The sequence below is a fragment of the Etheostoma spectabile genome, unplaced genomic scaffold, assembly GCF_008692095.1.
Source record: "Etheostoma spectabile isolate EspeVRDwgs_2016 unplaced genomic scaffold, UIUC_Espe_1.0 scaffold00019153, whole genome shotgun sequence".
Classification (NCBI taxonomy): domain Eukaryota; kingdom Metazoa; phylum Chordata; class Actinopteri; order Perciformes; family Percidae; genus Etheostoma; species Etheostoma spectabile.
Window position 1 is genome coordinate 36,994 of NW_022604708.1, and position 23,630 is coordinate 60,623.

A 23,630-nucleotide genomic window follows, 5' to 3' on the forward strand; every position below is an offset into this window, starting at 1 on the left:
TTTGCATGTATAACATAGCTGGAAGCCAACCAGTGTGATGTCTTAGAGCTGTGTCTTTTGGGCTGAACTTGGTGAAGTAACTAGAATCATCCATCAATCACCTTGCTGAGATTGTTCCATATTGACCTGAGGTTCAACGATTGGTGAAACCTTCCTTTCCAGCACTTTGGAGTAGAAAATAAATAATCATGGTCTCCATATTTGTCAAAATTAACATGATTAGAATCTTGGTCATAATCGTGCAGCCCAAAGAGATCTTCTGTTTTATAAAACCAGGTTGGGCAAGTAACCTTTCTGCTGACTTTGCTTAAAAAAAGCAAGTAACATCACTCAAAGAAAGCTACTGCGATGGCTGGGAATCGAACCAGAAACTTTAGGTCAACCTAAAGCAGTTGACCTTCCAAGCAGGTCAACTGCTTGGAAGGCAGCTATTCTCACCACTATACCACCATCGCTGGGCAATATAATGTTCACTTCAAATCTTGTAATACATTTGGGCATTGAGACTGAAAGTGCACTCTATCACTGAGCTACAGCCCCTGATGATTCAGAAAGTCCCTCCAGGGGGTCCTGTGTTATCACATTCACAAGAATGGGAAGTGTGTAGAGGCTTAAAGTTGAAATCCTTCGGTTGCTGGTTCAAATCTGGCTCGAAGGAGCAGTCTTTTCCAGAGTTTCCCTTCAGGGATCAATAAAGATTTTCTGATTCTGATGTAGAGATGGACGGACGATCCAAAAGCATAATACTTCATGCCAAGACATAACAAGAAACAAAAAAAGAGGTGAGGGAGATAGAGTTAAAGAACCTTTTTTCAGGACACCCACATTTTGTCGCTCAATATGGCAGGCCTTCTATGCATCCAGGGCCAAATGTTTTACCATTTCATCCACTACGGGCCCCTAAGGAAACATGTGACTGTGAACTCTTGTTACCCATAGCAACGACAGGTAACAACGAGTGGAAGTACTTCTCTCTTTTCGTATAATCGTCACTATACGGCCAATTTTAATCTCGGTAAACTTTGCGGAAATCCTGCAGCAACGATGACTGTTTATCTGTAAGGATTTTAAAATCTATCTGTCAACCCCGTCTTGCCCGTATTGGATGGAATGATGTCAATTTGCGCTTTTTATCTGTTATACGTAACAGACTGGATGCAACAAAGAACCTAACCTTTATTTCCGTTTTGTACAACCTCAGGATTTATAAAACTGAATTATTTTTTCACCAAATTCACAGCCAATCACAGTCAGTATTTGTCTCACGAAACAAAACGTCTCAATGTTCAAATTAAATCATTCATTCAGCAGAATTGAAATTTTAACTTAGCCCTGCTGTTTGAAATGTCTCTCAAAGATGTCAAAAGATGTTTGGCGAGGTTTAGAGGCAGGTGATCATCAGATCCCTGGATGCATGCCCTCATCAGTCACCAGCAGAGTCCCTTTCTGATTCCTCCTTGAAGTCCTGCCGACAACGCCAAGTTTGTTGTGGAAGTTTCTGTACAGCGAGGGAGGAATTTGGTTGGAAGTGAGACTCTGTTGAAACAGAATAAAGACAGGCTGCAAACTGGATCAAAGTTTAGTCTCCGGTGAAAGTTTAATTGTTTTCTGCAAAAAAATGACAAGAACAGCTCTAACAATGCACAAAGTGCCAACAGTTCTGTGTGAATACAATCAGTAACACACTTCCTTATACATAGTGCCCCCAGAGGAAAGAAAAAACCCTTGCATGGAACACAGTTTAATCTTAAACATAACAATCAGTGGACCTCAGGCAGACAGTTGGAGCTATTACATATTTCTGAATCCGCCCTCCTCGTGTCAAGTTTCTTGACCGGTTGTTCTATCTTAGCTGAAAAAGAACATCTCGTCTCTGTGGATAGGCTCTGGTCTCGACCTGGGACCTGCTCTGGTCTCGACCTGGGACCTGCTCTGGTCTCAACCTGGGACCTGCTATGATAAACCCAGCTTTAGACAACTGTTTCTCTCAGACTTTAAGCCATTTTGTCCTTGGAGGACAAATGCAAAGTCATAACAAATTCAGTTGTCTCCTACAAGGAGAAGACACTGAGGACAGATTCAGAAGTCATATACTCTGAGAGGCATTGGAGATCTTATCATGAATAATTAATATGAAAATCATTGGTTAAATGTAATTTTCCATTACAAGTTACTGTTTGAAAAAAGGAAAATAATTGTTTTTGAGATAAAGGCAGATGAAGTGTTTATGACCCATCAATGATGACAAAAGGAGACATCCTCGGTCGGGGGTCTGATTTAAAGGAAATGGTCCTCTTTAAAAGTTTTGGGGTTCTAGCGTTAAACTAATGAGGAAGAATTTGAAAAATGTAAGTCAACTCCAGGAACTTACTCTTTCAAATGTTACGCCTGTATCTTTCAAGTCCTGACCATTACCTGACCGGTAATTGAACCCGGGCCGCAGAGGTGAGAGCGCTGAATCATAGCCACTAGACCATCAGGGAGTCACAGCCATCAAATTTATCTTTGTAGATGTGAGTTTTCTTTTCACTTACTGGAATGACTCATATTGTTTTAGGCGAGGAATGGCGCCTGGCTAGAGCTTCAGAAGGCAGGACATGACAGATTACACATCTGTCACATAGTCAGTTTGTATTCTTAAACTATTGACATTATTGTAAAAGTATAAACAGAATCAAAGCCTGCAAACAATAGCTTTAATTACATGTATATTGCTTTGGCCTGTACAACTCTATGATCATTTCCTGTAACTTGTGACATTTCATCCTTCCGCAGTTATTCAAACCACGGTTCGGTGGCTCACATACTGCAACACTGAAGCCCAACCTCAGTATGGCCAGGAAACCTTCTCAGGTATGATGCCACATATTGGTTAATTATAATGCATTTAGTTAATAATGCATTTTATTAGCAGCAGCATTATTTTTGTCCACCTCCCAGGAGAGCTTATTGGTGTTGACTACTTGTATAATCAGACAGGGCAGCCCAATCAGGACATGAACCCAGACTCTGAGAAGACAGATTATCTGCTGGAAGATATCAACATTGGGGAGGAGCAGGAAGATGAAGGCTTTGAGGACCAGGATCTAGACCCAACAGTTGGGAACCTGATAACATCAGCATCTGATCATCATCACACTCATCCATGCAAACACACTCACAACTGACTAAACTGACTACCACCATCATTGAATTATCATTTCTTTTGTTGTGGTCATATTCTTGCATTTCCTTCAACCTTGCACACGGTCTTTTGTCCTGGCCTTTTCATGGGGTCATGACAAAGCATCTAGGGTCAATCTTAACCTTTTGTGTGAGTACATAGGTTTCCAGAAACTGTGTTTTTATTGAGATTAAAGACCTAATTGTTAGTTTTTCCGAAATTTTCCCAACCATTGCTTTCACTTTTACAGTAGGCAGCGCGTCAGTCTCATAATCTGAAGGTCGTGAGTTCAACCCTCACACGGGGCAGGTGCTTTAAAATCAATGGGGGGAATAAAGGGAAATTATCCTCTCAATAAGTAGACTTCCAAGAGATTTGCAAACGAAAAAAACACAACTCATGCTGAAAATACAGTGACTTGCAGGTGGTCAAGCACATGAATGGAAGTTGTGATTCTATTGTTATTTCTGAGATCAACAATCTCAGGCATGTGTTTTATAATCAATGGGGAAAAAGGGGAACGCAGAGTCTTAATAAGTAGACTTCCAGAGTATTTGCATAACAAAGACACAAGCACGGACACAAGCACGGACACAAGCATGGACATTGTGATAAGATGGTGATATACGTTTAAACACACCACAAGCAATATTGAGGGTTACAATTTTTATCATTTAAAATACGGGTCACTTCCTGTCACCCCGGACGTCTTACCGTCTTATAAACCTGGTGTGCACGGCGAACTTTTTAAAACAGAAAGAGAAGACGCTGATATGACTAATGTTTAATCTGTGTACACTTTGAAACTAAATAAACAGACACATAGTTAACAGAGATGTGAGTGTTGCGTGGTTATTGTAAATAGGTAATGTTTGTGACGTATGGTATGGTTTTAAACAGAATGACGGATTGATGAATGTAGCAGTAGCATGTAAATCACCGTAGTTTTAGTGCGCACAAGAAAGCTACGGGATTACTGTGGGGAAATGGAGAATGGCTAGGTTAACTGATGATTTTAAACATTGTGAAAATTATCAAATCATATGAACACGTTAGTATAGGAGCTTATAACATTAAACCTACAGTCTCAGGATAGGTAGCGCTTCACTACCGTGATGGCCGACATGCATCCAGTCACAGTTATCGACAATGAATGAGTATTTCACGTTGAACACTTACGATTGAGTGGTCATTGTGCGTACAGATGACTTTAGTTACTTTAAGACATGAACTAAGAGTTCCAAAGAAGTAATACAACGATGCTTCCTTTCCAGCTGTTTAATATTTACAAACAGAAGTGGTGGGATTTGAACCCACGCCTCCAGAGCGACTGGAACCTAAATCCAGCACCCTAGACCGCTCAGCCACACTACCTGCCTTTACTAATCCTCCACATCATGACAAACACAGGGATGTAACTAACGGTATGCTTGTTAATGTTATTGGAACAAAACTTTTGCAAGTCAAAAGGCAATACTTTATTGAAAAATGTCAGTACTTTATTAAAAAATGTTATCACTCTTTGTCATTTTTCTCTGGCATTATTGATTATTAGAATATTGTAACAGCATTAAGATGAAAAATGGGAAATTACGGTGTCACAGCAGTTACATTAGTCACACAACACAGAATATAAATATAAATGAGATACTAGGAAAAAATATACATACATACAGTATACATGATATAATAATAATAATAATAGGAATAAAATATAAGAATAAAATATTAGAACAAATATTCAAATATATAGAGGATGGGAAAACACAATGTGCAAGCCTTCCTGATCAGTTTGTTCAGTCTGTTTGTGTCGCTGGCTCCACGAAGTCACCCACCAGCGCCCTGTACTCCCCCTCCTGTCCATCCCTTATACACCCAACAACTGCAGAGTCATCAGAAAACTTCTGTAGGTGACATGACTCTGAGTTGTACTGGAAGTCTGTGGTGTATAAGGTGAACAGAAAAGGAGACAGCACAGTCCCCTGTGGGACCCCTGTACCACTCACCACCACATCAGACAGAAGGTATTATGTCAAATCTTTTTATGACCAATAAGAACAATAAAGGTCTCATTTGTACTGGCCTAATCAATCAGTGGACGTCATGGGCATTGGAAAAAAACATTTTTCCCAGTGAAAACGTCCTCATTCACGTCACTCATGTGGGAATCAGAGGTAGGAAACTGGGGCTAGGTTTTGCTAGAACAGTTTCCCAGTTGGTGACTGACGTACCTTCATGTGTTGAATGGTTAGAAACGTTTCCTAAATATACAAAATTCACACAGTGCCATTGCCAGTAAACAGTAAACCAACTCAAGTCAAGTAGATCTATGTTTTGAGCTCTTGTACACACTGTAGTGAGGAACGTAATGCCTAATTAAAGAGCTTTGGGGTGTCCTTTGTCATTGTGGCCTCCATGTTTTCGCACACCTGATGCTCTAGGCTACGCCCAACAGTTAGTGGCAGTAATGCAACAAGTTGTTATGCCAAACGCCAATATGACAGAAAAGAGGAACACGCATCTGTTCACTCCCTATCTCACTCCCTATTAAGCCCCATTGTACCAATCCGGAAGTTTCCCGAGACTGGGAGTTCTCCCTTATTAGACATTTGCTGACAGTCTGAAAAACAATGTACTGATGGGGTCGGTCCCTGATATTCCCAGGTGGCATGAACGCACCAAAAGGACACCCACAGAGTCCTGGGGTGTGGTCTAATCAGCCAGATTAACTGGAAACACCTGTGTGGGTGTTCATCAACAGATAGGAAACAGGTGTGTGTATGTTTCTCTAGACGGTATATTAACTCGGCTTTGAACCAGTCCACTCAGAACTGATAACAGAACTCCTAATAGCTACTGCAGAACAACCTGTTGCGATCATGCGGTTTGTCTGGTTTTGCGTTTTTGTTTCTGCTTTCACCGGCGGCTTTGTAACCGAACAATCTCCTCCGCCTCCCGGTAGCTATCAAGAAGTCCCGGTGAACCGTACCGATGTTTTAGAAGCGGCGCAGTTTGCTGTGGATGAATTCAACAAAGCCAACACAGAAGACATGTTTAATTACGCAATTTTGGACATAACATCGGCTGAAGTTCAGGTAACGTAAAAAAACCTTTTTTCTACTACGGAAGAGGAGTCTGGCCAATGTCAAACTTATCACTTAATTTCTGAACTCATGAATTTCTTCTATTTGACATTGGCCTTAATCCTTTCATATTCACTGACTTGCATTGTCTTATTATTGGCGCTCACATGTCTGAGTCCTGTTTCCTTTCACTTTAGGTTGTCGGAGGATTTAACTACTTCCTGGAAATGCTCCTGGGACGTACAACGTGCAAGACTGGCAACGCTGCTGCTGTTAAAGGCAACGCTGCTGCTGTTAAAGGCAACGCTGCTGCTGTTAAAGGCAACGCTGCTGCTGTTAAAGGCAACGCTGCTGCTGTTAAAGGCAACGCTGCTGCTGTTAAAGGCAACGCTGCTGCTGTTAAAGGCAACGCTGCTGCTAACGACTGTGATTCCAACTCTGAACCCAAGGCAAGTGTAAGACTTCAGGTTGTTTTAAACTCAGGGGAAAAACACAGGTTTGCCCCAGTGCATCAATGTTAAATAAGATGCACTAATTGTTTACTTTTTATATTTCAGGAACTTAAGTGCACCTTCACCGTTAATGAAGTCCCTTGGGAAGATTCACGTGTCCTTTTTCAAAAGGAATGTAAAGTCAACCACTGATTCTGACTGACGTTGTGAATAAACTTATTGAACTGGGTTTCTGTGCCAATATTTATTAAATGGGCCACTATAAACCAGGCATGTCATTGGCTCACAGATATGCCACTTCTGATTTGATATACATTATTCCAGGGAGTGACTAGGGGACGCTTGTCTGTGCTGTAAAGCTTAGCTTGTGTCACACACGGCCGCTAAATGAAGACGAGACTACACCTCCACTCTGCAACCACAGTTCTAGGGACTCTGCATTGAGGCAAGCATCTTACCCAGACAAGAAATGCACATTTGTATATTTTGCTGTTGGAAGGTTTAATTCCGACTCTGTCGGATTAAAACACATGACTAAATATTGATGCATGGTGAGTCCAAAGCACAACTGAATTGGGAACTAGAGGCGCATGCTGGAGTCTGGCTGACATTAACATGCCAACAGTGGCTCCTGCTACAATTGCTGTAACACTCTGCTTGTGTTAAACACATGGCTGCTAAATGGAGATATTGAAGGCTCACAAAGAAGCAAAAATGATTGGCCAACTTAAGTCATTTAGTTAAGCGTTCAGAGGATGTGGGGAAAAGCAAGTCCAAAGGTTTTAAAAGACTTGCCACAGACAGTGAATACAGCAGTAGATATGTCTACAATGTACAAACCCATAGTAACTTTACATGTGTTGACAAAGATACTCAAAAAATGCTGTACTTGCAATTGAGCACATTCATGTCCTCGTAAATACAAAGAACTAACTTCTTTATTCCCAATTTCATATCTCAGACATTAGTTCCAGATGAAAACACTAGTTGTCAAAAGTGGGATTTGAACCCATGCCTCATGTGGAGACTGCGACCTGAACGCAGAGCCATGGAGTGTTCGGCCATCCTGATTCAACAGATAGTCAGTAGGACCTGTCTCAAAAATTATAATAGTGAATTAAACATGTCATGATATAGGAGGTTCTCAGTCATCCATGTCATAGTTAATAAGGGAAGGTTTCTCAACTGTCAGCCCAAATATATGGGCGTTCATGGAGACATGGAAGAAAGTCACCAGGGTGGCAATGTGCTTGACAATGGCAATACATTGCGCGGGATGTTGAGTCCAGATGTGTCCGTTTTGGTTCCTGATCCATGCAATTACCCCAAAAGTTCACAACTAGGCCAAGGGCAACTGGACTTGGTGAAAGGTCCTCCGCAGAAGTTTTGTCCCTCATCCAAGAGACTTCTTTAGTTGTTTTTTTACACAGAAAGGGTTTGACACAGAGCCCACTCACCCACCCATATCTGACAATTGAAAGCTGTGGGGAAAGGGGGGTTCCAAAGCTAATAGACCATTCAACAAGCAATTCTGATGAACTATACTGGCCCATTCAGGATGAGCACTGTATACTCTGACTGCAGCAACACAAGTTCAAATTTCTGTGATACCTAATTTTTATGGTGATTACGAGACTGAATGCAAAGTGTGTATCCCCCATGTAACTCAAAGCCTATCACTTCCAGTCAATACTATCAAAAGTGGAGCTCCTTCCTTCAGCATTACTACAGGGTTCTGACAGGGTAGTGGATGTTGATTCATCAAAATGGACAGTAAACTGCCAGAACATGACTTGCCACTATTCATGGACTGTCAACAACTTTTCCAGCAGTTATATTATGATTCATCTCACCATGGAAATCAGGTTGAGGGTCATAATCTCTTGATTCATCCCCCTTTTAAGAGAGTCTAACATTGTGTCACTAGCAAAATTGAATTAGCAGAGGATGGTTTCAATCCATCGACCTTTGGGTTATGGGCCCAGCACGCTTCCGCTGCACCACTCTGTTGAAAATAACCCTAGATTAGACTCGAACTCACAATCCCTGGTTTAGGAGTTTACAGTCTAAATGACCAAGGACATTAAACCTGTAAGCTCACTTTAAACTAGATGGGGAAAGTTGATCTTTTTACCCTTTGCTGTGGCTTAAAAACAGGTTTCCCCGGGATTTGAACTCAGATCACTGGATTCAGAGTCCAGAGTGCTAACCATTACACCATGGAACCTTTTGGAGTGCTACAAGGGTTTGCTACACAGTAAAATTGTCAGAGTAAATTTTACTCAAATTGAATAAAATTTTACTCTAAAAAATATAACATTTGGTCTCAGTCTAAATAGAGTGAAATTTACTCTTCTTTCAGAGTAACATTTTCAGAGTTATTTCTACTCTATTCAGTGTTTAAATTTAACTCCACATGATGACAATTTACTCTATATAGAATAAAATGAAAACAACTCTACTGCCATTTTACATTGTTTTTACTCTACGTAGAATAGTTTTTACTCTGTATCGTTTGGTTTTTTTACTCCACAAAGTATAAGTTTTACTCTGTATAGTTTTGTTTTTTACTCCACAGGAGTATAGGTTTTACTCTGTATAGTTTGTTTTTTTACTCCACAAAGTATAAGTTTTACTCTGTATAGTTTGTTTTTTTACTCCACAGAGTATAGGTTTTACTCTGTATAGTTTGGTTTTTTACTCCACAGAGTATAGGTTTTACTCTGTATAGTTTGGTTTTTTACTCCATAGAGAATAGTTTTTACTTGCTATAGTTTGGTATTTTACTCTACATAGAATTGTTTTTCCTCGGTATAGTTCGGTATTTTACTCAAAATAGGATTTCACACGTCATGTTATTTAACAAAGTACACTTTATTCTTTTCTTTAAGATACAAAAATATAAACATTTGATGTTTCACAGTTTAACATCAAGAAAAACATTTGGCCTCGGTTTACCCTTAATACATGTAAATAAAAAGAAAGGCAATAGATATTTATATACATCTGGCCTTTAATTATCTAACTGTGCAGACTATCACAGAAACAATCCTTAACATGTAAATAAAGATACTGTCTGGGCTTTAAAGTGGTTACTCCGCGGATTCTTTTTATATCACAGGAAACAGTATTGGACAATAAACAAACTTGAATCACCACAACTGTATGAGGTCTGTACATCAAATGCTTTGTGACAGAAAAGCTCATTGACATTGACTACATGAGGTCCCTCTGTAGTACACACAACTTTAAATGCATTAAAATGCTCATCAAGACATATCGTTTGTAGGGCAAAAGTAACCAACAGTAACCTCTCATCCTTAATAATAACATGGTGGATTTTGTGAAAAACTGGCATCTCACAATTGACTTTAAGACAAACCACTAAACCTGCACGATACACATTTCCATGGTGTTTGGCCCATCTAACATTTAAAACCTTGGTGTCCATTGGTACCTTAAGAGTCGCAGCTATCTCACAGCCCCATTCCATCACATTTAAAGAAATTGTTTTACCTGGACCCATCATTACTCTGTTGGGGTCAAATGTCTGCCAACTGTATGCTATGTGACTTTGGTGTTTCTTTGCCAATGTTTTAGTTATATTTTTAAAGCTTTTCAATTGTTTTTTAAAGAAATTATGCTTTGCTTCATAGCGCATGCACCAGCTATGCAAAATTGGTCCACTTTTAAGAATACATGTAGGGTAATGCACCATAAAATGATGCTTCGGTAGCAGTCTCTTGTTTGGAAATAAACGCTTGAATAACCTGTGGTGTTCTGCGATCAAGTGTTTCAAAAAAATAGTAATACCCTTTGATAACATTGGAGAAAATATAATGTTAACAATGTGAAGCAACAACTGTAGCAGATACCAGTGCCGATCATTGGGACAAACCAAGTCTCCAAAAATTAGTGGTAGATTGTGAAGTAAACACCAAGATTGGATGGCATTTAACCCCAGGTCATTTGAGTCCTCTCTTAACTTCACTGCAGGAGGTTTATTGTTTTGTTCCATGTAACCATAGTTAAAGCTCTTTATTCTCCTGTCTATTTCCTTTGATGTTGTGTACTTCTCTATCAAGTGTAGTAGAAGCAGTTTCATTTTGTATTGTGCCACTCCCTCCAGGATATCATGCATAATATCAACAGCAAAGTTTTCACACGTATTGAAGTACTGCAAGGAGTTTAGAATGCAAGAACGTTTAACACCCATCACATAGGGAAGACTGGGATTTGCCTCCATTTTTTGGCAGTGTTCTGCATGAAGTGCTTTAGTTCGCATAACTATCTTGGGTGAATCTTCAATAAATTCTGTCTGAAAGTCCTCTTTTCTCAGCAAGACAAAAGCGGCAACAATATCTGGCACTGAAAGACTCGACAAAACCAAATAAACAGTGAAGACCAAGGTTGTCACCCGTAACTTGAACAATAGTTCCATACACTGGCTGATCATACAAGGGAACCTTTATTCCATCCTTCTCCAAGATTTTAATATCCTGCACAATTGGATCAAGTATTTTAGAAAAGCCATATGTTTTAATGTCTTGAGCATGAAATAAAGCAACCAAATGAATATTATTCAGACTTGAGTTGTACTTTGGAGAAACATTTCGCAAGGTGAAATAGATTGCTCCCAATTTGTGTATTCCCCGTTTTGATCCTAACGGATTTGCAGTTTCAAAATCATCATAGAAAAGCTGAATCTGAATTGCATGCTTCTGTTTTGTAAATAGAGCATGATTCTTGAAAAGATCTCCATCGCACAAGTCATTAAGAAGATTTTCTCTTGAACTAAAATCAGTCTGCATCATCTCCTTTATATTAGGGTGGTTGTAAATAAACTGCAATGTTTTCAAAATTGGGATATAAACAAATTTATCGGTAACAACAACCTGATCATAGGACTCAGTAGTCCGATTGCGCAGTGTATCAAATCTTGTACCAAGAACGTATTCCCCACTTCTCTGCAAAATACTGCCTTCTCTTTGTTTCAGAATTTAATAAACCAAAAGGGTTTTCCATTTTTTCAAAACACTGATCAATTTTACGCTCAACGTCACTTTTGATAGGCTCCTGTAAAGACAGACACTCCTTCAGAGATTCTTTTGCTTGATTATGAATATCATCAACAATCTCTTTCATGGAAATGACCAAAGAGTTAATGGTTGTTTCGCCTAAACCTGCCACTTTAAGTTCAGCTACTGTTGTAGCGCAGCAGTCTACAAGACTCTTACTGAGTCAGAAGGGGAACTTCTTAATGGCAAGTCCTCAAAATTACATGCTGCTAAATCTTCAGTTGTAGAAGGGCCTTCACCAGGATCAGAACAAGGTTCATGTGCTTTATTGAGATGCTTTCTAAACCCAGAAAAAGTGCCATAAACTTGTGAACAACCAGCTTGACAGCATTTCAGACGAAGTGACTTTCCTGAACAAAGTCCATGGATCAATTTTAAGTGCTTTGTTAGGGAATTGGCATTTGCCTGGTGGCTTTTGCAAATGAAACACAACATCTTAGGTTTTGACTCAGCGCAGCATCCGAGCCCTCACCTCTGCAACCCTAGGATTCACCTTAGTGGAATCAACATCTATTTCATAAATGGTGGTTTGCAAAAAGTTGTACACGTTTGCCAGATCTGGGTTGTACGAGGTACCAAAGACAAAATGGGCTTTGAAAAGCTCATCAAAACAGGCAAGAGAGTCTGGTGACTTACATGGTATTGCATGTTTGTCAATCACAATGAAGTAAGTGTGAATTACACTTCTCTTGGTCCCCACAGCAAGCAGATAGGGTTGAAGACATTCCATGATGTTGTCCAGATGCCCTTGGACACTGGTCCCAGTCTGTGACCATAGAACCTTATTATTAGTCTATTGAAGTTAGTCACGGTTCGCAAAAAACAAAAATGTTTTCCTTTTCCAGATAAACATTTGACCATAATCCTAAAATGGTTAATTTAACCTCACCTTGATGAACTTTACAAGATGGTCACTGGCTTGTTTGGCTGAGAGCTTTCCTGGTCGCTTGCGGCCATGGGGAGACGGTGGCAAAAGGTGGACAAGAACCAAAATGGATGACATGTCATTGTCCCATCCTGACAATACAAGTAAAAAACAAAAATTAAAATATTGCATTTAAGTTATTGCATTTTCATTCAAAAACAATCTCCATTCCATTAGTGTAATCCTTTTATTCTATGCTTACCATTTTCCACTTCTGTTGTGGACTCAGCATTTTGAACCAGGTCTTGAAGTTCCCCTGTCTGTGTGAGGCCACGGCTTTGTTCAAGGACTTTCTGCTTGTAGACAGTGGGCCACTTCTCCAGGAACTTTGCAGAGGTGGCACCACCAAACATAAGATTAAAATCCTGCTCAATCTGCAGACAAGATGAAATAAGTCAAGACACAACAGTAAACCTTATGGTGTGGTACTATTATCATGACAGTTACAGGGCAAGGTAGTTAAAAGGTCCACCTACCATTCCTGCTATGTCTAGGAATCTTGGAAAAGCTGTGAATATTTCAGAGGCCTTAATTGGGTCATGAACCATCTTTTGACGATAGCTGAATGTCTGCTTCATCTTCTCCTTGACAATTGCTTCATCAGCTGTATGCTTCATCAGTGCAATGGCCTCACAGCACAGGCTTTCTGTGGTTAGCCAGTTTTCCTCTCTGTAGGGCTCTCTATCAGCTATTGGACCACCTGCAACAGTAGTGGAAAAGTTATGCAAGCAAACGTAACGTTACATTTACCCCAGCATTTCGGATGAAGTAAACTACTATTGCCACGTAGGGACGCACCAATCCAATATTAGGATTGGAACAATGAATAGATCCACTGACCGATCCAGTTGTGTTTGTTTTTCCCCCTCTGTTGCACGTGTGTTGCATGCTGGAAGGGTTGAGTGTACAAATAAATAAGAATTCAATACTTATTTTGTTTTAGTTAGGAAAGTCTGGTGACTTAAGTCTCTTCCACATGGTGGAAGGAAAGTATAAGGTGGAAGGTACACAGATTATTATTAATTCAACGGTATTGGTAATTGACAGATACAAAGCCCAGGCATCTGTACTGAAAAAAGTTGGATCGGGGATCCCTAGTGCCATGTCCACTAACCATATGACTTTATATCCATTTTCAAAAACATTCAATAATTGTACGCCCTAAAATTCAAAATGATAAAAAAGATTTCAAGGACCCATGGGAACCCTGTAAAAGTCCAACTAGAATCAAAAAATATATATACCTGTCAGTGACTGACGTGGGGTCTTCTTTTGTCCCTCTGATGATTCCTTTTGAACAAATTTCAGTCTCCATGCCAGATACCCACTCCCATCTTCTGCATTGTAAAAATGCTCCTAAAGTAAAAGAGAGTTATTCCATTTTTGTCCACAAAAACTACAAATGACGTGAAGTTGCTACTCAACTGGGCACCATAGTTAAACTTAGAGATAATGGGCATACAGAAAAGTTAACAGATCTTGCGTTAAAAACATCACCTTTTAATTAAACAATTTATATTCTGGGCAAAAATTGAACATTTAAGAGTCAGAGACGTAGGGAGTGATAGATTTAGTTTCAAAGTACTTACATAGCCAAACTTGCTCCTAGGATCAGCCAGGTATGGAAACAAGGCAGCGATTCCCTTTGCATAATCCTCTTTAATATGTCTCGAAGGACTGGTCCTACACACACACACACACACACACACACACACACACACTTTATGCGATCAAAACTTAATTGTGTAATGGCACCTTCTGCAAAAAGACGAGTGTTGTAATGCCTTTTAAATCTATATATTTTTTGGTGTGTAGGCATATGACAACATACCCATGTTCACTTGTCATATGAGCAACCAATATCTTGACCATATCGCGTCTTCTGCTATCTGTTAGGCTTTTTGTCCGGGCATACTCATTCAAGATCCTCTCTCCTCCAGGTTTGTTTTTGAGAACGCCTTCGATCATCTTAGTGGGAATAAAAAAATAAAAATAAAAAAAAGATGTTGGGTGTTCTGGATTTAAAACAGTACTGAAATATCAAGTTTTTGTATCACTCAGAATGGACTTGGGAAACTCTGCAGAGCCTACCTGACCTAGACGAGCATCCTCAGCTCTCTTTCTTGTATCAGGACTTTGCTGCAATATAATGGTGTCATCCGAGTCCTTTGAATTGTCTCCACTCAAGTTTCCAAAGGAACTGCTTGCAGGGGAGCTCAACAAATCTAAAAACCATATTAACATTTAATTGGTGTGATTAACACTGTAACAAATTAACACCATAACAATTTAAATCGAAACATTACATTTGTAGGACTTAGTTAATGACAAAACTGAATGCAAATATTTCACATTAGATTACATTAAACCCATTAATGTTAAAGAAAGAATGAAACAGGTTAGCAAAGAAAACAAAAGAACTTCAAAATAGTAAACAATTAGCAGATTTATCTGCTTGTGTCCCATTTTCAGGCTAGGCAGGACTGGGTGGATATATATGAGGCTCTAAGCCAATAAGCAACTCACCATCAAGATTTGGCTTCGGGGTAAACAAATCTCCAGCACACCAAGGTCTTGTTTCATTAGAAGAAACTCAAACACCTCCTCGTCAACTTCAGTCTGCGATTCATCATAGACCTTTAAGTCCAAGGTGGGAATGTCAAATTTTTTGGCAACTGTAAAGACAAAATAGCGTTGCACAAGCTTGTTAGTAAATCTGTTGTGCATTTGTAGAGAAAAAAAATAAAATAAAAAGACAGAAGTCATAGGTTCTCTTTATTTGAAGACCTATACTGACTAGGAAAGGCATGCAGGGAAAAGCATCTTTCAGTTGCAAAGAATAAACTGACCTAGGTTGTTCCAAAGATAAATTCAGAAAAAGTATTAGAAATTAGTAAGATTTTCACTCACCGCAATCCAAAAAGGATTTGAAGATCAGTTGCCCCTCAAAACAAATGTACTTCTGATGATCTCTGTACTTTACTCATAGAGCCTGCATCCTTGATGAAAATAAAATGAACAATTAATAATACCATTGTATGCAAACATCAAACAAATATGTATGAAGTAATGTTATAACTCCACTGTAATGAACTATTATAAAAAAGGAACATTTCAAACAACAAAAAATAGGACTGTTACAATTAGTTGAACATTAGCTACATTTGTAAACGCCAATTGCTTCCGTTATGCTAATTGCTTTCGTTATTCAGTTTTCAAAGCATAACGTGCTAGTCAAGCCCAGCTGAAGTTTGTTTTAGCAGTCAACCCAGTGCAGTGCTCTGTTCAGAGTAAAACACACGTGTTGCATGACAAAACGTCACCTACAAATTGTCTGCGTAGACTCTGTTACATGTGTTGAATCAACCTAACTTTTAAAGAAACTATCCGATTCTGTTCAGAGTAAAACACACGTGTTGCAATACTAAACTTAAAATAAAAACTGTCCCGCCTAACAGAAAACTCAAAACTCTGTTACTTGTGTAAAATCAACCAAATTGTCACTGTTCAGAGAAACACACGTGTTGCACTACCAACAGAAAAACCGAGACTGTTACATTAAACTTCTAAAAATTGTCCAACTCTGTTCAGAGTAAAACACACGTGTTGCATGACCACACTTTACTGGGAAAAAAAACTGGCCGATAATCTTTAAACCAAGATTCTACTTTGAGTAAAACTTTCACCTCCCATAACTATAAACTAAGGCTCTCTTTAAAGAGTAAAACGTGTTTTAACGTTACCTGTTGTCTGCTAGCTACTGCTCTGTAGAGAACGTAATACAGACGTTGCACTGATTCACTTGGCATTAATATTGCCCATAAACTGCCAAAAGTAGCTTTTGCTAGCTAGTGTAATGTTAAGCTAACGTTAGCATCTGACTAATGCCCAACAGTTCAGTAAGCTAGCTAGCCTAACGTTACACTGCAATGCTATTGTTGCTCAACAATGTTACCTTACATACATTAAGTTAAACAATTATAATAATAAACGTAAAGTTACCTGGCATTTCATGCCGAAATGAAATTGGGAAAAGGTCTTCTGTTCTGCAAGTTCCACGGGTAAGTCCGCTCTTTTCAAGTGCGCGAAAGACTGTTAGGTATGGCAGAAGCAAAACTTAAGGAACGTTAGTGGGTGTGGCCATGCTATATTACTCCAATAGAATTTATTCTGTATCTTTGCTGTCACTCTAGTGGCTGTAGGTTATAGTTACACTCCAAAATGATTCAATAGTATTCCCTTAGAGGAAAATAATAGTTACTCTGGAAAAAATACTCTCCGGTTTTTCCTGTGTACATTGTTTAAAGAAAAAGAAAATTATTTATTACTAAACAATACTTATTATAAAGACTAACTTTTAATATTGACCAAATATAGCACGATTACTAAATGTATGCAGTACTAAAATCAGATATATTGTTCAAAAGTCAATCTAAACGTTATAAATTATTTGTTTCAATTGTTTCCCAACCTTACTAATATCTTATTCCTCCAAAACTTTGTTTAGTAGAACAATAAAGTTGTGGACAGTGTAATTGGATTTTCTGGCATTAGGTGGGGATGGAACCTAAGATCTGGTGCTAGGTGGGGATCGAACCTGTGACCTTTGAATCTATGTTAAACTCCCTTATTTCCCAGAAACATTCAAATTTCAGCAATTAAATTAAAATCTGACTTAATAGAAATATAAAACTCTTACACTATGTGTGTAATTTAGCATCTTTCTCATCTTTTCTCTCATTTCTTCTTTTCCTCCTTTTTCCTCTTCCTTTTCCTCTTTTTCCTTCTTCCCTCCCTCTTCCCCTTTTTCCTCTTCTTCCCCCCTTACAGACTATTGTTCCCCAGCTTTGGCGCAGTAGGCAGTGCGTCAGTCTCATAATCTGAAGGTTGTGAGTTCAACCCTCACACGGGGAAGGTGTTTTAAAAACACAACTGATGCTGGAAATACAGCTACTTTCAGGTGGTTGAATACTGGCACAAGCACATGAATGGAAGTTGTGATTCTGTGGTTATTTCTGAGATTGAGACAAGGAAAGGCATTCTTGCATTCTTTAAGAGGGTGGGGAGGCGTCTACCTCAACTGGTTGGGGGTGAGAGAAAGAGACAGACAGAGAGAGAAGAGAATCGTAGCAGAGGGTGTCGAGCAGGGACATGGAGGCAGCAGGTGACTCTAACCACCGATCTAAACTCCTTAACAGTAGGAGTAGGGCAGGTCACCACTACATCGTAGTGATTTGTGATTATGCAACATGTTACCCAGAGGCTTTCTCCCTCAGAAACACCAAGGCTAGACAAGCGGCCAACAGTTTACTTCAACATTTTTCCCGGGTAGGGGTCCCCATAGAAATCTTAACCGATCAGAAAACTAATTCAACATTGAAGGAGGTAGACCCCCTGTTAGGGATCCGGGGCATTAAAACAACACCCTACATAGTTTGTGGCTTCATAAACAATATTGTATTATCTCATAGGTACTGGAAGCAACCCGTCTCCACCAGTGCATTTCTCAATGCCCAGATGTGTTACAAGATTGCAGTGAGTGTTGTATTGTCCAGCAGAAGGGCAACAGATGTGTTACTTTTCGACTAGATTTACACCATAGCAGTGCAAGCATTTTGCCAAGGCTCACTTTCCAGCCACCGCCATGTTTTGAAACCATATACAACATATACAACATTAACATTACATGTTTTACCCAGTTTTCTTCTTTTATTCTGTAGTATTTCAATTTCTTTGCGGTAAGTCATCCCAAAAGGATTAATAAAGATAAGTCTGAGTCTGTCTCAGAAAAAAGTCAACAAATCTGAAAATCTTCAGGGTATGTAGCTCAGTGGTAGAGCTCCTGCTTTACATGTTACATGTTACCCCTAAGTGCAAGCAGCAGAGCAGAATAGCACAGCGGAAGCGTGCTGGGCCCATAACCCAGAGGTCAATGGATCAAAACTATTCTCTACTAAATCCTATAGCAGAGGATGGTTTCTTGAACTTTCCCTGCAGTATAGCGACCCCTGCCGACCTATTACCTAAAACTACTCATCTCTTCCCCATTGACTCCTCCAAAATGACGCGTCTGCTTCTGAAGCATGAGTTTCTTGAATAAAGTAAAAATTGAGTATGCTGAGATCGAGTATGGTCACGTGACTGCACAACGACGTTTGATTGGTGAAACACAGTCATGTGGTAGAGCCTTCAGCGGAAGACTCTCTCTCTATAGCTCTCTCTGGAGCTGCTTGACAAAGATGGATGGTTGGAACCCTGGTCACTAGCTCATTGTAATCTTGCATGACAGGCAATCCTGTAGGAGGCGCTCTAGCTTAGTGGTTAAAGCACCTGTCTTGTAAACAGGAGATCCTGGGTCCAAATCCCAGCAGTGCCTCATTATCAGTTAATGTTTATGTATCTGCACTACAAAGAGTGTATTATTTGTTATTTGTTTTTGCTATAGTGCTTAACAAGCATTATATAATTTTGCCCAATTGTGGCGTGTTGAGGGGCAATAAATATCTAAAGTGAAATGGATTGGACCCATTTTTAATGCTTTTAAACCTTGTTGTTGGGGCTGAACGTGGCCCAGGTGTACACCATGACCCTGTGACATCACTGTTGGGTGGGGTTTCAGGTGCATGTGATGCTGACTGAGGTCAGAGGTGAAATGAACATGAACTTTACAGGCCAAGGCACTTTGGGCGCTGACTGTGTGATTTTAACATCTTCGATGCTGCTGTAATAAAAATTAATACATTTATTATTTGATATTAGTTGACTATATTGGGATATGCAACTGAAGGAAGAATCTTTATGCCTTTGCATTTTGGATGCTTTTCTGTTGTTTAGATATGGCTACATTCACATAAAGTATCCAAAGAGTACAATACTGCACTCTGTTCAGTTGCTTACACCAAGTTCCTCGTAGCTGCTAATCCAAGTTTATCCCCAGAGGAGATGATGACACACCAACAGAGGTAATCTCTGCAACAACAAGGTGCTACTGGGATTTGAACCCAGGATCTCCTGTTTACTAGACAGGCACTTTAACCAACTAAGCCACAGCACCTCCACGAGTACCACCCGTGTTAAGTCTTAATTTATTTGGTGCAGAGACTACCTCTGTTTGCGTGTCATCATCATGTCAACCCAACTCCCGTTAAGATACCCTGGTAGCAAATGAAAATGGCATGTTACATTTACACAGAAACACCAATAACATGCCCACAAGGTGTTCTATTTGCCTGATAACTAATGAAATTAATTAATAAATGCACTACTTTGGCTCCACTACAGTTCTGTGTCAGTCAACTGCTCCATTTCACTCACCACTGAGTGAACTTTAACCAACTAAGCCACAGCACCTCTGGGGATGAACACGTTTCAGTAAACAACTGAACAGAGTACAGTGGAGTATTGTGCACTTTGGATACTTTATGTCAATGTAGCCATGTTTAAACAACAGAATAATATCCAAGATGCAAAGGCATATAGGGAAGGATGATATTTTGAGAAATTACAGTTTATTGGCGGTTGACCTCAACTGAGGAGGTAATAGAGCGGTGAAGGTGATTCTTCCTTCAGTTGCATATCCCGATATAGTCAATAATATCAAATAATTAATTTATTATTTTCATTCCAGAAGCATCGAAGACGTTAAAATCACACAGTCAGCGCCCAAAGTGCCTTGGCCGGTAAAGTTCATGTTTATTTCACCTCTGACCTCAGTCAGCATCACACGCCTGAAACTCACCCACAGTGATGTCACAGGGTACTGGTGTACACCTGGGCCATGTTCAGCCCCAACAAAACAAGGATTAAAAGCATTAAAAAATGGGTCCAATCCATTTCCTTTAGATATGTATTGCCCATCAACAGGCCACAACTGGGCAAAATTAATTGTGGTTGTTAAGCACTTTAGCAAAAATAAATAACAAATATATACACTTTGTAGTGCAGATAACATAAATATTAACTGATAATGAGACATTGCTGGGATTTGGACCCAGGATCTTCATTAAGTGATAACTAGGCACTGTTGGGATTTGGACCCAGGATCTCCGTTTACAAAACACGCACTTTAACCACTAAGCTACAGCGCCTTCTACAGATAAGCCTGTCTTGCAAGAATACATGAGCTAATGAACAGGGTGCTTCCATCCATCCATCATTGTCCAGCAGCTCCAGTAGGGGACCCCTACAAACTCCGGCAAATGAAAACAGCTGAACGTGTCCTTGAGCGACGCTTCAGGACTCACTGTTGATAGGCAGGCCTACCGAGAACAACAGAAGTCTTATGCAAGGACCTTGAGAGATGAGAGACCCTTTCCCATCATGCCATTTCTCATGGAAAGCCATGGAAAGCATAAAACACAGTCCTAATTTAGTCCTCCTCACAGTCAACATAGTGTTGCTGTGTGGCGTCTGTTTTTATTTCTCCCATGTAACAGTATTGACCATACGGTAGGCATCTAACCTCAGCTGACACTCTCACGCCATGCAGGCAGTGTGCAGGAGCCCTAAGTTCCAAGGTAAGACTGAAATTCATGATAATAAAACCTTTATAATCTTCACACTAAAGTTGCACAAAAACACCCCAATAAAAGGCTTTATTCGCTTTACATGGACACATGTAATGTTAGGGTACAAATACAACATCACATGTCACTTTAGTGATCTAAAAAATCAGGCAATAACTGGGTTGCACACGTTAAGTATTGGCAACCATGTGGTAACACTTCATACCGTGATGACCAGGCACTGCTGGATTTGGACCCAGGATCTCCTGTTTACGAGAAAGGCGCTTTAACCACTAGCTACAGCGCCTCCTGCAACTAAGCCCGTCTTGCAAGAATACAATGAGCTAGTGAAAAGGGTTCCCTCCTTCCATCCATCTTAGTCCAGCAGCTCCAGCAGGGGACCCCAAACTTTCCTTTGCCGAGCCACATCAACCAGCTCCAACTGGGGGATCCCGAGGCGTTCCCAGGCCAGGTTGGAGATGTACTTTCTCCACCTAGTCCTGGGTCTTCCCGAGGCCTCCTCCCAGCTGGACGTGCCTGGACCAGTTCTCTACGGAGAACCCTAGGAGGCATCCTTACCAGATGACCCAACCACCTCAGTTGTTTACACAAGTACCTCCATAATGGCCATGCATCCGTGTTCATCCCCGGAGGTGCTGTGGCTTAGTTGGTTGAAGTGCCTGTCTAGTCAGCAGAAGTGCCTGGGTTCAAATCCCAGCAGCACCTTGCTGCTGCAGAGATTGCCTGTGTTTACTTTCATCCCCAGACTTGTTTTAAGTTGCCTGCTAATCAGATGTTGTTGTGGGCGGGGCATTAAGTCTAACTCAGTGGTGAGTGAAATGGAGCAGTTGACTGACACAGAACTGTAGTGGAGCCAAAGTAGCGCATTTATTAATAATTTCATTAGTTATCAGGAAATAGAACACCTTTTGGGCATGTTATTAGTGTTTCTGAGTAAATGTAACATGCAATTTTTATTTGCTACCAGGGTACTTTCACAGGGATTGGGTTGATGATGACACGCCAAAAGAGGTAATCTCTCCAACAACAATGCTGCTGGGATTGAACCCAGGAGCTCCGTTACTAGACAGGCACTTTAACCAACTAAGCCACAGCACCTCCATAAGTAGCTACCCTGTTAAGTCTTAATTTGTCTTTTACCTTGTATAAGCTAAACATACAGTACACTGACTGGCAGTATTGGGAGTAATGGCTTAGCTCGCCTAGGCTTGGCGGATCAATCCTATCCAGTCAGTCTGCAGAAGAGGTAGAAGTACTGGCAGGTCTCTCCTTCAGCAGTTTGAGAACGCCAGCCCACTCCTTCCCAATTGGTGCTGATCATCCACATCTCAACCCCATAGAGCCAGTGAAGCTCGGTCCACCAGATGGAACACTCACCATTTGAACCAGACTGGGGGGAACGTTTCAGAGCCCTGCACGGATCGTGGAGCAACAGTACGGCCGAACGTACCTGTTCCTTCCAACATGGAGCTCTTCCAGATTGTTGAGAATCTTTTGCAGCTGGATGTGCTGCCACACAAAATGAGAAAGTGGTAACCAGGTCAAGACAAGACCAGGAGGCAGTAAGTCTGCTTGAAGAGAAGACTACGCGTGTGGAGGTGGACAGAAAACTCTGCTATGCTGTAACAGTTTCCCTAACTCACCGGTAAGGGAAAAGTACAACGCATATAAATTAAGGTAATGGGTGGATCTCTCTCTATCGGCTATAATTTAACAATAAGTTCAGATTTTTTTTTTTTTTTTTAAGATTATTTTTGGGCTTTAGGCCTTTAATTGAGAGGACAGTTGAAGATATGAAAGGGGGGAGAGAGAGGGGGAGTGACATGCAGCAAAGGGCCTCAGGCTGGATTCAAACCGTATATCCACGCCATCACCCAGACATGCCAATCACTGGAACGAGACAAAAAAAACTGTCCAGCGTCTCCTCCTACAGTGCTAACCAGCCTTTAGAACAAATAGGGCCAAAAAAATCACTGAATCAATCAGGATTTCCACATCACCTTCAACGCCCCGTATCCACTCGTAGAGTAACCTGGCTTCAAGTATTTGCTGTATGTACGCAAACCTCGTTACAACGCGCCATCCCGTCCACACGGGACTTCAGTGTAACGTTCCAACCCTTTAATACATGGCAATCAAGCTGAGCCTGTAAAGGCCATACAGTCTGATTAGTTAAGTGGAAACACCTGTGGGAGTGGAACATGGATGTGTAGAGATGGGCTTTCAAAACAATGCCACCTCACATGTCAAAGTAGGGAAAAAGCAAAGGTAGTTAGAAATAAAAAATGAATTAGGCTTAACTCAGTTTACGTTTTTACACCGGACATAAGCATTACAAAGTCAAGAAAGTAGGTGTTAACCCTTTCAAGTAACCTTGTCCAGCATGGACTGGACATTCTCAAGA

The 23,630-nt window shown here is 40.3% G+C and overlaps 1 protein-coding gene and 2 non-coding genes across 3 annotated transcripts; 2 read left to right on the forward strand and 1 right to left on the reverse strand.

The window, feature by feature from the left end:
- Window positions 1-5,982: 5,982 nt before the first annotated feature.
- LOC116683921 (cystatin-D) lies at window positions 5,983-6,890 on the forward strand. Its single transcript, XM_032510015.1, has 3 exons — window positions 5,983-6,258; window positions 6,444-6,701; window positions 6,804-6,890. Exons 1-3 carry the CDS (start codon window positions 6,043-6,045, stop codon window positions 6,888-6,890), a joined length of 561 nt encoding a protein of 186 aa, XP_032365906.1. The 5' UTR covers window positions 5,983-6,042.
- A 12,114-nt stretch (window positions 6,891-19,004) lies between these two features.
- On the forward strand, window positions 19,005-19,077 carry trnat-ugu (transfer RNA threonine (anticodon UGU)). The gene has a single exon. It is a non-coding gene; the product is annotated as a tRNA-Thr (tRNA).
- Window positions 19,078-19,681: 604 nt separating this feature from the next.
- trnat-agu (transfer RNA threonine (anticodon AGU)) lies at window positions 19,682-19,755 on the reverse strand. The gene has a single exon. It is a non-coding gene; the product is annotated as a tRNA-Thr (tRNA).
- Between the last annotated feature and the right edge of the window lie 3,875 nt (window positions 19,756-23,630).

What these genes read in the sequence shown, in the direction of transcription:
- LOC116683921 (XM_032510015.1), top strand. Translation starts at nt 6,043, where the DNA reads ATGCGGTTTGTCTGGTTTTGCGTTTTTGTTTCTGCTTTCACCGGCGGC. An exon ending in TAACATCGGCTGAAGTTCAG is followed by an intron (nt 6,259 to 6,443) that starts GTAACGTAAAAA and finishes CTTTCACTTTAG; the next exon opens with GTTGTCGGAGGATTTAACTA. An exon ending in ACTCTGAACCCAAGGCAAGT is followed by an intron (nt 6,702 to 6,803) that starts GTAAGACTTCAG and finishes TTTATATTTCAG; the next exon opens with GAACTTAAGTGCACCTTCAC.